At 60.0% G+C, this 14,828-nt stretch overlaps 1 protein-coding gene across 1 annotated transcript; it reads right to left on the bottom strand.

The window, feature by feature from the left end:
• Positions 1-14,636, bottom strand: NDOR1 (NADPH dependent diflavin oxidoreductase 1). Its single transcript, XM_084219540.1, has 15 exons — positions 14,490-14,636; positions 13,388-13,522; positions 12,169-12,246; positions 11,816-11,913; positions 11,022-11,120; positions 10,355-10,456; positions 9,652-9,858; positions 9,234-9,355; positions 8,108-8,328; positions 7,638-7,745; positions 6,847-6,961; positions 5,854-6,000; positions 5,214-5,332; positions 2,811-2,905; positions 1-181 (listed from the first exon to the last, which is right to left on the bottom strand). The coding sequence occupies exons 1-15, from the start codon at positions 14,604-14,606 to the stop codon at positions 37-39; spliced, it is 1,908 nt and encodes a 635-aa protein (XP_084075666.1). The 5' UTR covers positions 14,607-14,636; the 3' UTR covers positions 1-36.
• Positions 14,637-14,828: the final 192 nt, after the last annotated feature.

Genomic DNA, 14,828 nt, shown 5'->3' with positions numbered 1-14,828 from the left:
TATTCAGGCAGTGGGAGGGGAGGCAGGGAGCCAGGCTCACGACCAGGTTTCAGACTGGAAGCGCCAGGACCGTTCCAGGGCTGTTAAATGCTCCTCTGCTTCCAAGGGGGACAGGCCACCCTCCTGCTGCAACACTGACTGCAGGGCCTCAGCCACTGCTGCTGGCATCTGCTTGGCATTCCTGGGGAGAGAGCAGGACACAATGGAGGGCGAGCAGGAACACAGGGTCAGGAATCAGCAGTCCCTGCGGCCAAGCCCACCACAGGGCAGTGGGAACCTGCCTCATCCTGTCACAGGCTGCCTGACACAGGGTAAATGACAGGCCTGAGAGGCAGCTCCTACCACTCCCTCGAGAGCAGGGCTGTTATCCACAGGGTTCCTCAGCACAGGCATGTGAAGCAAAGACACGGCCATGAGCCCCAGAGCCCAGGGAAGAAGCGTCACAGGTCAGGAGCCCAAACACCAGCCCCACACAGCTGCATTTGCCAGCATCCTCATTAGAGAGACACAGGCAACATGCACGGGTTGGAATTTATCAGCAGGAGGGCAGGAACCTGTCCTTTCATCTCTGGAATCACTCAATGTCAAACATGTCTGATCCTCAGCTGGGCAGGAGCAGCCGCTCCTGTCCTGCTGCTGCCTGCTCTCAAGAAATCCAGAGTGATTGGTTTTATAGTGACATTTGGAACCAAAGCCAGTTCAAATCTCAAAATCAGAGAAATGCCGGAGAAAACATTGAGCCCCTGTGTAGAAAATACCCAAACAGAACTCAGCTCTTTCAGGCACAATTATTTCTTATAGGAAATCAGAAATTCTGACTTTTTTTTCCTGGAGAGAATTTCATTTGATGAACTGCCTGTGCGACAAAAAAAACATCTCATAAAAAATTTTCCCAGCCTGCTCCAATTGGCACGAGCATCTGGCAACGTCCTTGCTGTTTCCCAAGAACAAGGCAGAATTCTGACTTGCGTTTGAAGCTGATTAACATCCCAAAATACCCAGAAAGGAGGTCTTCTTTTTTTGGAAGAGTCGCATTGTTTCTGAGTCAGGCACTGATATGCAAGTACAAGATAATGGAGCTGGGCTTTGTGATAGAAAACATGTCAAATAGCTATTTTTCTTCAAAAAAAGAGACATTTTCAACCTTTTTGCCCCTGAGTGAGACAAGTGAGGAGCAATCAGAGTAGATGCAGCCCTGGCTCCCCAGAGCCCGCCTGCCCAGGAAGGGAAGGCAGACACGAGTGTCCCATGGCCCGGGGCTGCTGCTCAGGGTCACACAGCTGGAGTCACTTCCCCCAGCTTTCTCCCAGTCTGGCTGAGACTGTGAATTTGGGGGGAAAACAGGATCACCCACCTGCACTTTCCTGCCTGGCAGCTCACTTACAGTTCAGTCTGGGGGGATGGGGGGCATGGTGATCCTGGAAGCCTTCTTCCAGGGTTTGGGCTGTTCAGGAAAGGAGGAACGGTGTCCTCTGCAATCAGCACAATATCACCTGGACAGGGATCCCAAGGCTCAGGGATCCCACCTGCCTGATGGGGGCTCAGGGATCCCCCACACCAGGGACAAAGCTCCCAACAAGAGCAACCCTGATCTCCAAAATACCATTCTCACGGCCACACAAAATCTGCCATGGGGATAGCTGTGCAGGCCCTGCTCTTTCCAAGAAACTGATCCTCTTTGGGGATCTCCATCGGCACCAAAAAGTAGGAAAGAAAATAGAAGGAGAGAATCAAGCCATGACCCAACAGCTCAGTAGTCTCAGCATTTGGGCTGTAGATGGAGGCACAACCCCAAGTCCCAAGGGCTCCAAACCCCAGACCCAAGGGCAGGAATGCCCAGTTTGGGGTGAGGCTCCAGGAAGCCCCATGCTGCAGCAGTGAAGGACAGAGTGGGGTGGCCTGGCCTCCACCTCCTAGGAAGTAAACACCAAACTCCTTCTCCCAGGAATGCAGCGAGGCCAGTCCTGCCCCGTGAGGTGTCGGGGCAGTTCCTGCTCTCCCGAAGGACAGGCAGAAAGAACCTCCTGCAATCGCTGCTCTTGTGACAGCCGGGCCCAGGCCTGCCCTCCCCAGGTCACAGGGGGCACGGCAAACGCCACGGGCAGGGCGGGCTCTGCCCAGCTCCAGCAGCCCAGAGCATTTCCCAAGCCTTGCCCTGCAGTGCAAGCAGGTCAAGGGCTCTGCCCAGGACACAGAGCTCAGAGCAGAGCTGCCGACACTCTGACTCCCAAGGCCAGACCCACCTTCTGGCCAGCAGCTCCAGATGTGCAACCAGCCCCAGACAGCACCTGGAGAGGGCCTGAGCTGTGCAAGGACACTTGCTGTGGTGCAGCAGGGCTGGTCCCTGCCCTGGGAGGCAGCTCTGGGTGCGAAGAGCCAGAGAAAGTGCCAAGGCTCCCAAAGCTGCTCCTGAGCCCCAGCACTGCTGGGGGTCCTGCCCACACAAGTGGCCACAGGTGCCACACAAGCCTTTCCTCATGTTTCATCAAGCACTGTCGGAGGAGAGGGCTGTGCAGGGGGCTCTCCTGTGTGTGGATGTGCTGTGGGTCAGAGTCTGGGCAAGGGGAGGGTTGGGCAGGTGGCATTGGCTGGAGAAGCTTTATCAGTGCCAGCTGTGCCCCTCCTAAGGGGAGCATGGGGTAGTGACCTCATGCTCTCAGCCCAGGGCTCCTGGAGCAGGACACAGAGAGGAGGAATGAGCTGCCCCTCTGCAACACGGGGCTGAGCTGAGGAAATGCCTCCAGGTGGGTGAAGAAGTGGAAATGTGCAGCCCCGCTCCCTCAAGCCCTGCACAGAGAGCTCTCACTCACCCAGCCAGGTAGATATGAGCATTCTCACTGCTCAGCAGCTCCCACACCAGCTTCCCATTCTCCCGGATGCGGTGCTGGACATAAACCTTCTCCTCCTGCAGGGAAACAAGGCACTGAGCCCACCAGCTCTGGAGCAGCCCCAGCTCTGCTCCTGCTCTCAGGGGCTGTTTCCAGGAGCTCAGGGCAGCACAGGAGGCACTGGGAGAAGCAGCTGGATCAAAGACCAATGTGGGGAAGAGGAACCCCACACCCGATTGTCTGCACTGGGTTGGGCTGGTGGGAGATGGGTGCAGTAGTGGGGAACACCAGGCCCCAAGCAGCCCCCAAATCCTTTGGGTGTCCACTGGTCAGGGCCATGACCTGGGGAGGCCCTGTGAGGGCTTCCCTCCTGCCCTCTTCTCTCTTCTCCCAGCACGGGCAGAGGAGGCTCTGTGGTCCTTGTGTGCCAAGTCAGCTACAGGACAGAGACCCTTCCCTGCACCTCGGACTGCTGAAGACCTGAAACAGCTTGGAAGGGCAGAAAGCTTGGAGGGACAGCCTCAGTCCCAGTCCCTGCCCCTCCACCATGCTTAGGGACTGGATGGGGGCTGGCTCTGCACACAGTACAGCCCAGTCAAGGAGAGTTCCCAAAGGGTTAATCCACAAGATTTCAAGAATCCAAGCAACTGCCTACAGCCCTGGCTCCTGCCCAAGAGAACACCACTGCCAATGTGCCTGAACTCACTGCTGGCCCAGAGGGCTCCCGTGACAAAGGTGACACTGTGATGAAGGCCAGGCCCTGCGCTGGGTGTCCCCCACGCCTGATCCTGCACTGGTGAGCTGGGCCATGGGCACAGCCTCCTCCCCATGCCCCCCCCTCACTGTGGCTCAGGTCCTGCAGGCTGGAGATGTGTGTGGGAACAGCCCCAAGCAGCTCAAGGCCAGGCTGTCACAGGAGCTGGTCACTGTGGGTCCCACAGGCCCACTGGGTGATGGCCCTGGAGTGCCAGCCCTGACTGGGCAGTGCCCTCAGCAGCACCAGCACAGCCTCAGCTTCAATAGTAACGAGCTTGGTGCTGCCAGAGGCCCTGCCAGCCAGGCTGGGCTTCAAGGGCATCATCTAAGGACCTCAAAACCAGAGCCCCCCAGTGACAAACTGGGGTCACAAGGTCTCAGGGCATCTAGGTTTGGCTGGGACCAGCCTGCATTGTGGGTGGATGTGCTGCGACAGGGGCACCTGCAAAAGGACTTCAGAGAGAAGAACAAAACTTTGCTCAGCTATGGAGCACCCCAGCCCTCACCTGGGTCTTTGACAACAAACTTTTTGATGAGTTAAAGGCTGTGGTATCTCCTGAAGCCAAAGGCAGAATGAGCCCAATGTGGCTCATCTCACCTGGCTGTGGGACGTGGCTGTGCTCCCACTCTGCCTTGGGGGCAGGGGACGCTGGTGAGAAACTGCTTTGGCCAGTGGAGCAGGAGAGAGGGGACACTCCAATGGAATTCCTGTCCCTCCACAGTCAGCAAGAGCAGAATGTGACTCTGGCTGCTCTCCAGATTCAGAGAGCAGCAGGTGCCCCTTCACTGGTCATTCAACACCCCTCTGTGTGCTGCTCCTCTTCATCACAGACTTGGAAAGCCTTCACAGAAGCACCCAGCTCCTGCCTTACAAGTGAGTGGATAAAAGACAATGAATTCATGTCAACACATGCACACAGCCAGGAGAAGGGACTTGGGCTGGTGCAGCTGAGCTACTGAGAGATTGCCATTCCCTTTTTATCACATCTCTATTCCAAAGCCAGGCTAAGCTTTCGGTGCCATCAAGGGACAGAGGAAGGCAGTGAAACAGATCCCCAGCTCAGGGAGCCTCTCTGGCAGCACTGCAGCCCCACGGGGGGATGAGGGCTGCCCACCAGAGACACTGCCTGGGAAAGCAGGAAGCAAAGTGAGGGGCTGAGTTGTGGGCATGCTCATACTCATGGGGAGCTTTTCTCTGTATATCTATCTGGGACTCAGAGACAGCTGGCACAGAGGCCAAGCTCCTCAGCTTCAGCCAGGGCTCAGAGGGACACCATGAGGAGGGGTACTTAACCAAGAAGTTATTGCCTGGTGACCCTCCAAGAGTCTTGGGAGGCTTTTATCACTCACGTGGTCCAGCCAAACAAAGCTGGGTAATGCCTTATCTGCTCTGTTGTTCTCCAGCCTTGTCCCAGTAACCTTTGCAGCTCAACTTAGCCAGACACACCTCTGCAGGGCAGGAGGGGATCTCAGCCAGCACTGAGGTGTGTGGGGGAAGGAGGTGCACACTGGGCCACCCCACCAGATCCTTCGCAGATCATGCCAACAGGTACAGGGGACACCCTGGCAGAGTCCCATCAGCGCTGCCTGGGATGTTCTTGTACCCACCCTTCTCTTCTGGGCACTAACCTGGTCCCTGGAGAAGGCTGTGAAGAGTGTCAGGAAGCCCTTTGTCACCAGCTCTTCCCACTCTGCCTGGCAGTAGAAGTCCTTGGATTGGTGTCGGCAGCCGAAGAAGAGGCAGTTCCCTGCAGGAGCAGAGCACCAGGGCTGTGCTGGGAGCACCCAGTGCTGGGCACTGCTGGTGCCACCTGCCTGACACCCCGGCCGGCAGAGCCACGAGCATCAAGTGAGCAGGAAGTCAAGTGACCTGTGGCAACCAGAGGCCCCTGTCTGCTGAAAAAGGAGGAGGTCAGAAAATGTCCTCCAGGGCTGCCTGTTTCCTGAGCCAAGGGAATGAGCATGGGACAAGCTGCAGCAGCAGCTGAGCTCAGTAACCTGTGTTCACTCTCAGAAGCCAAGAAAGAGCCTCTGCAGAGCCTGATCCAACCCCAGGAGCTGCCCTGCAGCACAGCCTGTGAATGACCACACAGGCTGCACACAGCAGGCTCTGGGCCTCACCTGCCCCAGAGCTCAGCCCGCTTCTGCTCAACACAGCGAAGTCTGACCTGGTGGAACCCTCACAAGCCCCCAGTCCATCCTTCCATCTGCTGACACAGATCTGGCTGTGCAAGGGGCAGCCTGAGTGCCTCCCAGGACCATCCCTCACCTCGACGTCCCAGCGCCACCCGTTCCTGTATCGCTGCTCGGAAGGGTGCCACCCCTGTGCCAGGGCCAATCATGATCACAGGGGTGGCAGGGTCAGCAGGGAACTTCATTCCTCCTTTCTTCACCCAAAGAGGCACCCGGACATCACCTGTGGAACAGAGAGACTGACAAGCATCACTCCACCACCAGTGCCCTGTTGCTGCCTGCGGAGCGTGAGTGGGCACCCAGCTCTTCCAGGGTGCTCCAAAGACACAGGCAGACCTGGCTCATCAGCCCCTGGCACTGAGAGCACACTGGGTGTGTGAAAAGCCCTTCAACCGTTTCATCATGGCCTCTGCAAGAAGCTGAGTGAAGCCCAGAGCAAGAAGCAGAGCCCCCCAGCACACGGGCTGCAGGACACCTCTCTCCTCACACAGCCCATGCCAGGGAACACAGTGATGGAGGCAAGCAGAGATCCTAACCTGGCTGGATGTAAGGGAGGCCCCAAGGCCGCCAGAGCTCCAAAAGCATTTGGACAAGGCTCTCAGGGATGCACAAGGTGGGATTGTTGGGGTGTCTGTGCAGGGCCAAGGGTGGGACTTGATGGGTCCCTTCCAATTCAGCTTTTTCTGTGATTCTGCGGAAGAAGGGACCAGCCTTCCCAGAGCTGTGGCTATGGGACTGGAGGTGCCCAGCAGCTACCTGGAGTGCTACCAGCTCCAGGACACCAGGAGTAGCCCACAGTGGAACAGCAGGGTCGAGCAGCTGGGAGAAACCCGGGAGGTCAGGGTAAGCTGGAGAGGCACAGCTCTCTGTGTGCTCTGATGAGGATGGGGCAGTGAGGAAGGACAGCAGGACCATCCTGCCAAGCCAGTGTGCTCCCCATGGAGCTGGTGCTCCAGCCAGGCAGCTCCTGCCCGTGGTCAGCACCCACACAGCTCCATCACAGGCCCGAGGGATGAGCACTGGGTGCTGTGGGAAGCACTCAGGATTCCCATAAAGTCCAAGCACTTACCCTGCTCTGGGTTGAGAGAAGCCAGCCAGGTGGAGCAGAGCCCACGGCGGGGTTTGTTGAGCCGTGTCTTGTACCGCACCACGGCCACGAGGATCTGCATCCGCTCAGGATGGGCCTGTGTCACACAGAGCCATGAGCACACACCCTGCACAGCTCCTCATGGACAGCACACCTCCCCTTCCCCAGGGACAGAGCCTGTGCCCAGCTCCCGCCAGGCTGCCTGCAACACCCGTCCTAGTCTGGCACAGCCACTTACAATGGAGCACACCCCTGCTCAAAACCTTTCCAGCGGGGAAGGGGGCTCTCCTGGGGAACCACTGCTACAGGGATGCTCTGCACAGCTGGCAACAGTGATGGTCACTGTGCAGCCCAAGAGGCTCCCGTGGAGGACAAATCCAGCAGTGCACGGGCTGAGTCCGCAGGCAGCCAGGCCGGTCCCACTGCCACCTCCTGGCAGGAGCAAGGAGCAACACTCCCCAGTGCCCAGCTGCCGGGACACTCCTGTGCCACCACACCCCACTGCTCCCCGGGACAGCGACACCAGACCCCTGAGGTGGGCTGGGACAGTCCTGGCACTTGCAGGGCTGCAGCAGAGCAAGTCTCCTAATCTGAAGGCTGACCTAGACCTCAAGTTTGCATCCAGCATGTCAGGCTGCTGCAGGCCGAGTGCAGAGCAGGGATTTGGGCAGGCTGTGGAGGCTCCAGGGGACATCTGCACCAACAGTCAGTGCAGGCCTTGCCAGACCCTCTGCTCACACTCTGAAATGAGGCCAGAAGGGCTGAGCTCTTACCAGCAGGGAGGAGGCGATGGAGAAGGCACGGGGTCTGATGCGAGGGATGAGGTCGAGCAGGTAATCAGCTGGGATGGCACATGTGCTGTGAGGGAAATCCCACAAGACCTGCAAAGCCAAGAGGGTGAGGCCTGGTGACCCCAGAAGGCAGCCTGCCTGCCCTCAGGCTGCCAGAGGCTGTCCCACACAGCTGTGCCACGCTGACCTCAGCCAAAGGCACCCTACGGGGCACCTCGGAGCACCAACCACCCTGTCCCACTGCCCTGTGCCCCCCAGAGCAGTGCAGAGCCCACCCGAGAGCCCACAGGGATCTAGAGCCGGTCTTAACCATCGGTGGAAATCTATGGAGACTTCAGAAAGTGGGTGAAGTAGATTAAACTCCTCAGCCAAGAAAGCATGGCTGATGGGTCCTGGGTGCCTTCAGGCCCAGCAGAGCCCTGAGGGGCAGCCCTGCCCTGCTGCAGCCCCACCTCCAGTGTGGTCCTGCGGGGCCGGTTGCAGTAGCTGTACAGGTCCTCCTGGCCCTGGGCCGAGCTGAATTCCTGCAGCTTCTCCCGCTCCAGCTCATTCGTGGAGAAGGAGGCCAGGAGCTCGAAGAAGGAGCGCCGTGGCACACAGGAGATGTCCAGGTAGTGCGTCACCAGGTACTGGATGGTGCAGGGCTGTGGCAGGAGGGGAGGGAGGGATGTGCCTGCAAGGCAAGGCAGCAGGGACAGCTCAGGAACAGCACCTGCCTGTCTGCTGTCCCCAGAGCAGGGCAGCCCTGCTGCCTGCAGCACCCACTGGAGCCAACTCCCCCTGTCCCTGCTCCCACCGTGGGCCTCCAGTCCCTGCTCTCCCCGGTTTGCTTTTCAAACCCATGAGTCTGCAACAGAGGAAGTCTGCAGTGTTCAACCGTCCCTCACTTTTGGCAGGTGCTTTGGGATAATGTCTTGTCCACATGACCTCCCACCCTGCCTGCACACAATGCGGAGGAAATAACCAGCAGCGTCATGTGTTTGGCCTGTCCGTGTCTCCCACGTCTCTCCCAAGGGTGTGAGGAACAGCCTGAATTTCTCTTGGGTTTGTCTGCCAGGCAGAAATTCCAGCATGGACAGACACAGGGAAGTTGGAGGCGGAATGGACGCTCAGGAGCCAGGAGAAAAACTCTCCCAGTTCCACACAGGCACCAAGAGCTCTGAGGGGCCTCCAAGGGGTTCCTCTGGTTGCTTGTGCTGTTTTATGGCTGCAGGAGCCCCTCAGGAGGTCCCATGGGCACTGGCAGAGTGGGGAGACCTGCACACCCCATGCAAGAAAGCACAAGATTCCCAGTGTGGGCTTGGGGCTGAGGAGGCTGCCGAATCCTCCCCACTCCGTGCTGGGGCTGCCGAGGCACAAGGCTCAGGTGGAGCCTGGCACTGCTGGATTCCTCCAGTCACACTGGCTCTGCACAGGATGCACACACACAGCACTGGAGGGAAGGACAGGCAGGTGTCCTGTATCCATCCAGCACTTCCAACCAGGTCTACAGCAAAGGAAGAGCACAGCTCCAGGCCCAGAAGGCCCAGCCTTCTCCTGTCTCAGCAGGAAGGGGAAGGAGCAGCAGGCAGGACCTACCAGGGTCCGTGGGTTCCAGCACAAAGCGTCTGTGTGGCTCCAGGCGCAGCAGCTGGCAGAACTGCTGCACATCTTCAGGGCAGTTCTGGGGCTGGATCATCACCACGTCCCCTGCGCTGAACCTGGGGATGCAGGGGGAGCTGCCAAGCACAGCCACGGGGCAGAGCCACAGGCACAGCACGGCCACCCCGACCAGCACCCACAGCAGGGGAGGAAAATTCCCTGGGCCACCAACAGGCAAAAGGAGCTGGCACACGGGCAGGACCCCCACTCCATGGATGGGGACTCGCAGCAAGGGACCATGACCACAAGACTGCAGCCTCAGATATCAGTGAGGAAGGGCAGCAGAAGAGGAGGGCAGGCTCCAGGACCCCTGGTCCCACACAACAGAGCTTGGAGGAGTCAGGAAAATGCTCACGTGATCCCTGAGCCCGCGATGTCAAACTCGATGAGCCGGACATCCTGGAAATGGGACTGTGCCGTGACCCTCTGGTTGGACACCACGCGGGCAGCGAAGGGCTGCAGCTCGCAGGGGGCAGCCCGGGGGGCTGGGGGCTGCAGCGGGGCACTCTCGGGGTGCGGGGAGTCCTCAGGCAGGTAGTGCAGGGTGTATTTGGGGGGCAGGCTGTGGGAATGAGAGCGATGCAATGCAGCAGGGTTACCTCCATGCCACAGCTCCTCTGCTGCTGCACGATGAGAGGCAGGGAGAGGCCTGGAGTGTCCCACTGTATCCACCAGCCATTATCCCCATAACCTGGAGCTGGCCTGTGTAAGGGAATGCAATGGAGACTGCCAGGAGGAGATCCCAAGGCTCCAGAGCCTGCAGAGGAAGGCTGGCTGGGCACACACACTCTGCCAGGGCCAGGGGCACATCAGGACAGAAAGATGGGCAGAATCCAGCCAGGGCAGCTGTCACACCCCCCAGGGGAACAGGGGACACACATCCAGAGAGAGATGGGCCACGTGTGGCCAAAGCACAAGGGACACTGGGGACACCAGGAGCTGTGTAGGGAGTGTTCCTGCTCCAAGCAGAGCACATCTCCACTCTGGAGAACAGCCAAGGAAGCAGAGCCTTTCACCCCAGCCAGCCCCAGCAGTCCCTGCTCACCCTCTGCACTCACCGCACGTCGGGACTGATGATCTCAAGCCCAGGACGGAGAGGATACAAGGCAAGGATCTTCTCCCACAAGGCCACGAGCCAGGGATCAATCACTGCATCTGGCCTGCAAGTGGGAAATTGAGGCTGCAGCAACATCATTCCTTCAGGGTCAAGCCCTGCTACCCCTGCACATGCCCAACAACCATTCCCACAATCACCCCAGGCCATTCCCTTCCAACTTCAGGTCTGGGAAGAAACATATCTCAGCCCCTCTACACACTCAATCACTCTCCAGGGCCCAACCACTGACCCCTGAACAGGATCTCCAGCCCCTGAGCAGCACTGAGTCACTGGGGCCATCCACAGCCTTTGCCCCGTGCCAGGTGAGCACAACTGAGGCTGCTGCAATGCCTGCAGGTACAGGGCTGTGTGGCACAGCCATGCCCTGCTCTGAACAGGGCTGGGGCTGAGCCAAGGGTCATGGCCACATTCTGAGGTCATAGGACACCCTGGAGAAGCGGGTGGCCCAGATCCTGGCACAGGAGACTAATGAGCAGAGATCAGCACGCTCCCAGAGAGCTGCAGGAGCAGCCCCATGGTGGGAGCAGCACACAGCCCTGCCATCAGCCCCAGGACAGAGCTGCAGGGCACCCCAGGGCCCCCCCACCATCCCTCCTCTGAGCTCTTACCCCAGGTCATGCTGGTCATCTCCCAAGGCCACGGGCAGCAGTGGGTTGCCCCCGAGCTGGAGCAGCCGTTTGTGCAGCTTCTTTGCAACGAAATTAAACCTGAGCAGAGAATAACTCAGGGCAGGGCTGCTCCAGCAGCACAGCAAGCACTGCCACAGCCCCAGCACACACTGCCAAGGCCACCAGAGCAGCACACAGGCAGAGCCAGCACTGTGACCAGGCCCATGTCCTGCCCAGCCTGTGCCAGTTCACAGAACCAGCTAGGTGCCACTTGCTGGCCCTCACAGGCTGTGCCCAGCCCTGAGATGGGACAAAGGGAGTTCCAGGTTCCCTTCAGGGCAGCTTGTGCCCTGAGCCATAGAACATTTCCTTCCCTCTAGCCCCTCACTGCCCCACAGAGCTCAGGCACACTCATCGTTCCCACAAGAGCTCTTTGAAGCACACAGGAACAACCTGCTGGGAGAGACCTGGGACCAGGATGGCTGGCTGCCACCTCTGTTTGATGTCTCCTGTTGCCTTGGCCCATAGCTGTGATAAAAGACTGACACATGATGTCTGACCCACCATAGCATCCTTGGTGAGCTTGGGAGGAAAGAAAAGGGCAGAAGCCTAATTTCTGGGGGTGAGGAGGGACACAGCAGGGGAGGGATTTTTAAGGCTGGTGGGAGTTACATTTTGCTTGAGCTGCTGCTCCAGAATCAGACTCTGTCTCCCCTTATCCCCCTGGCTCTCCAGCCACTCTGCTCTCCACTGCAGTCAGAGCTGTGAGGAACAGCTGCCCAGGGGCTGCTTACTTGGGGTAGGAGGAATCCCCGAGGCCCAGCACGGCATAGTCCAGCTGGCACAGGGAGCTGGCAGGGAGGCTCTTCCGGAACAGGAACCGCCAGAACATCTAGAACAGACACACCCAGCCAGTCCTGCTGCTGCCAGGCACCCTCCTGCCTGCCTGGCCCTGCATCCCTGCTCACCCATCCCAGCAGAGTGGGGAGCATGGCTTTCTGCAGAAGTGCCCCTGCTCCTGTTCCCTGGGATGTGACTGCTGCTGCTGCAAAGCTCCCCCAGCAAGAACAACCCCTGCTTGAGCTGTTTCAGGAGAGAGAGCCCTGCAGCAGGAACATTAAAGCAGCAGGACAGGAGCACGTCCTACCTTCATGTTGTCAGGTGGGTCTCCCTGGCCTGTGGTTGCACACACAAACACCACCAAGGGCTCATGGATGAGGTTGGCCTGTGGGTACAAACACGGCACAGTCAGGTCAGCAGCCTCCAAACTGCTCTGGAGCCAGGCTGGCACAGCTTGGGGTGTTTGGCCTGGGGAAGAGAAGGCTCCAGGGAGACCCCAGAGCCCCTTCCAGTGCCTAAAGGGGCTCCAGGAGAGCTGGAGAGGGGCTGGGGACAAGGCATGGAGGGACAGGACAAGGGGGAATGTCCAAAAGCTGAAGGAGGGGAGGTTTAGGTCAGATATTAGGAAGAAATTCTTCCCTGTGAGGGTGGTGAGGTTCTAGCACAGGTTACCCAGAAAAATTGTGGGTGCCCCTGGATCCCTGGAAGTGTCCAAGGCCAGGCTGGACAGGGCTTGGAGCAACCAGCACCAGGCCTGTCTGAGTCCAACAGTGTTTGGACAACACTCTCAGGGACAGGGTGGGATGACTGGGGTGTCCTGGGCAGGGCCAGGAGCTGACTCAATGATCCTGATGGGTTGCTTCCAACTCAGCTTGTTCCATGGTTCCGTAGTGCTGTGGGAGGTGACTGTGCCCATGGGGCTGGAGCAGAGCAGCAGTGCCCCAGCAGCCCCTGTCCCCTGCACTCACCAGGTCACAGCTGTCCAGGGCACAGCAGCAGTGCCCCAGCAGCCCCTGTCCCCAGCACTCACCAGGTCACAGCTGTCCAGGGCACAGCAGCAGTGCCCCAGCAGCCCCTGTCCCCTGCACTCACCAGGTCACAGCTGTCCAGGGCACAGCAGCAGTGCCCCAGCAGCCCCTGTCCCACCCACTCACCAGGTCACAGCTGTCCAGGGCACAGCAGCAGTGCCCCAGCAGCCCCTGTCCCCTGCACTCACCAGGTCACAGCTGTCCAGGGCACAGCAGCAGTGCCCCAGCAGCCCCTGTCCCACCCACTCACCAGGTCACAGCTGTCCAGGGCACAGCAGCAGTGCCCCAGCAGCCCCTGTCCCACCCACTCACCAGGTCACAGCTGTCCAGGGCACAGCAGCAGTGCCCCAGCAGCCCCTGTCCCCAGCACTCACCAGGTCACAGCTGTCCAGGGCACAGCAGCAGTGCCCCAGCAGCCCCTGTCCCCAGCACTCACCAGGTCACAGCTGTCCAGGGCACAGCAGCAGTGCCCCAGCAGCCCCTGTCCCCAGCACTCACCAGGTCACAGCTGTCCAGGGCCTGCACCCGGCAGCGCAGGTGCCGCCGCTGGGCCTCTCTGCCGACCCTCTCCGCCGTGTCCTGAGCTGTGCCAGTCTGGCTGCCAAAGAGCACCAGGAGTCCCTGTTCTGCCATCTGCAGGAGACAACAGCAGGGAAGTCACAGGAGGGAAGGGACAGGAGGGGAGGCAGGGCTGAACCCCAGGGGCTGGCACAGCACTCAGCCAGCACAGGGATGGTGAACAGCTGGCATTCAGCAGAGGGAGTCAAGGCTCCCAGGCTCTCTTCCCACCCCTGTGCAGCACTGAGGGAGTGATCAGTCCCAGCCCACAGAATAAGCAGGGACACTACTGTGCTCCTGGTCCCCACTGCCAGGCCAGGGGGGCACTAAAACCCACATCCTGCCCCGTTGAACTGCCCTCACCAGCACAGGGTGAGCACAGCCCTGGGATCCGCTGTTCCCCAACCCTGGTGTAACCTTCCTATGTGCCCTGGGAATCCTCCCTCACCTGAGGGGGCTGGGGCTCAGAGACAGATAAAGGTGAGACCACACGGAGCTCTCAGCCAGCCTCTGGCAGAGCAAGGGCCCAGCCCAGAGGGAATCCAGCCCTGGCACCTGTCTGAGCTGCAAACAGCTGCCATCACCATGTGCCCACAGAATAATAGTAAATTAAATCTTAATAATAAAAAATAAAATCGTAGAATCCCAGACTGGTTTGGGTTAAAAGGGACCTTCAAGCCCACCCAGTGCCACCCCTGCCATGGCAGGGACACCTCCCACTGTCCCAGGTGCTCCCAGCCCTGTCCAGACTGGCCTTGGGCACTGCCAGGGATCCAGGGGCAGCCCCAGCTGCTCTGGGCACCCTGTGCCAGGGCCTGCCCACCCTGCCAGGGAACAATTCCCGATTCCCAATATCCCATCCATCCCTGCCCTCTGGCAGTGGGAGCCATTCCCTGTGTCCTGTCCCTCCATCCCTTGTCCCCAGTCCCTCTGCAGCTCTCCCGGAGCCCCTTCAGGTCCTGGCAGGGGCTCCCGGGGCTTCTCCTCTCCAGGTGAGCACCTCCAGCCCCGGGGCCCGGCCCGGCCTCTCTGCCGGACTCACCATGGACGCGCCCCATCCCTCCTCTGACGTCACCACTTCGCGACAGCACCCGCTGACGTCATCATCGAGGCTGATCCGCCGGGACTCTCCGCCCGCCTCCCCGCCTGATGGCGTCATCCGCCCGTCGCCTCCCGCCGTGACGCCATCGCCCCGCGCCGCCGCGCCGGGCCGGGCCGGGCCTGGCGCCGGTTCAGGGGCCGGGGTTGGTGTCGGTGCCGGGCCGGGCTTGGTGCCTGGCTGGGCCAGGGCCGGTGCTGGTGCCGGGGCCGCGGCCGCGGCCGGGGCCGGGCCGGGCCGGTGCCGGGTCAAGGGCCGGTGTCGGTATCGCTGCCTCTTTGG

The sequence above is a fragment of the Fringilla coelebs genome (assembly GCF_963513975.1).
Source record: "Fringilla coelebs genome assembly, chromosome: 21".
Classification (NCBI taxonomy): Eukaryota; Metazoa; Chordata; class Aves; order Passeriformes; family Fringillidae; genus Fringilla; species Fringilla coelebs.
This window is presented reverse-complemented; position numbering and strand designations above follow the sequence as displayed.

Bases quoted from the DNA above. Each gene is read 5' to 3' on its own strand.
- NDOR1 (XM_084219540.1), bottom strand. From the start codon at position 14,606: ATGACGCCATCAGGCGGGGAGGCGGGCGGAGAGTCCCGGCGGATCAGC. The intron at 11,914-12,168 runs GTAGGACGTGCT...TGTCTGTTCTAG, and splicing joins ACCCACCTGACAACATGAAG to ATGTTCTGGCGGTTCCTGTT. The intron at 11,121-11,815 runs GTAAGCAGCCCC...TTCTCTGCTCAG, and splicing joins GGGGATTCCTCCTACCCCAA to GTTTAATTTCGTTGCAAAGA.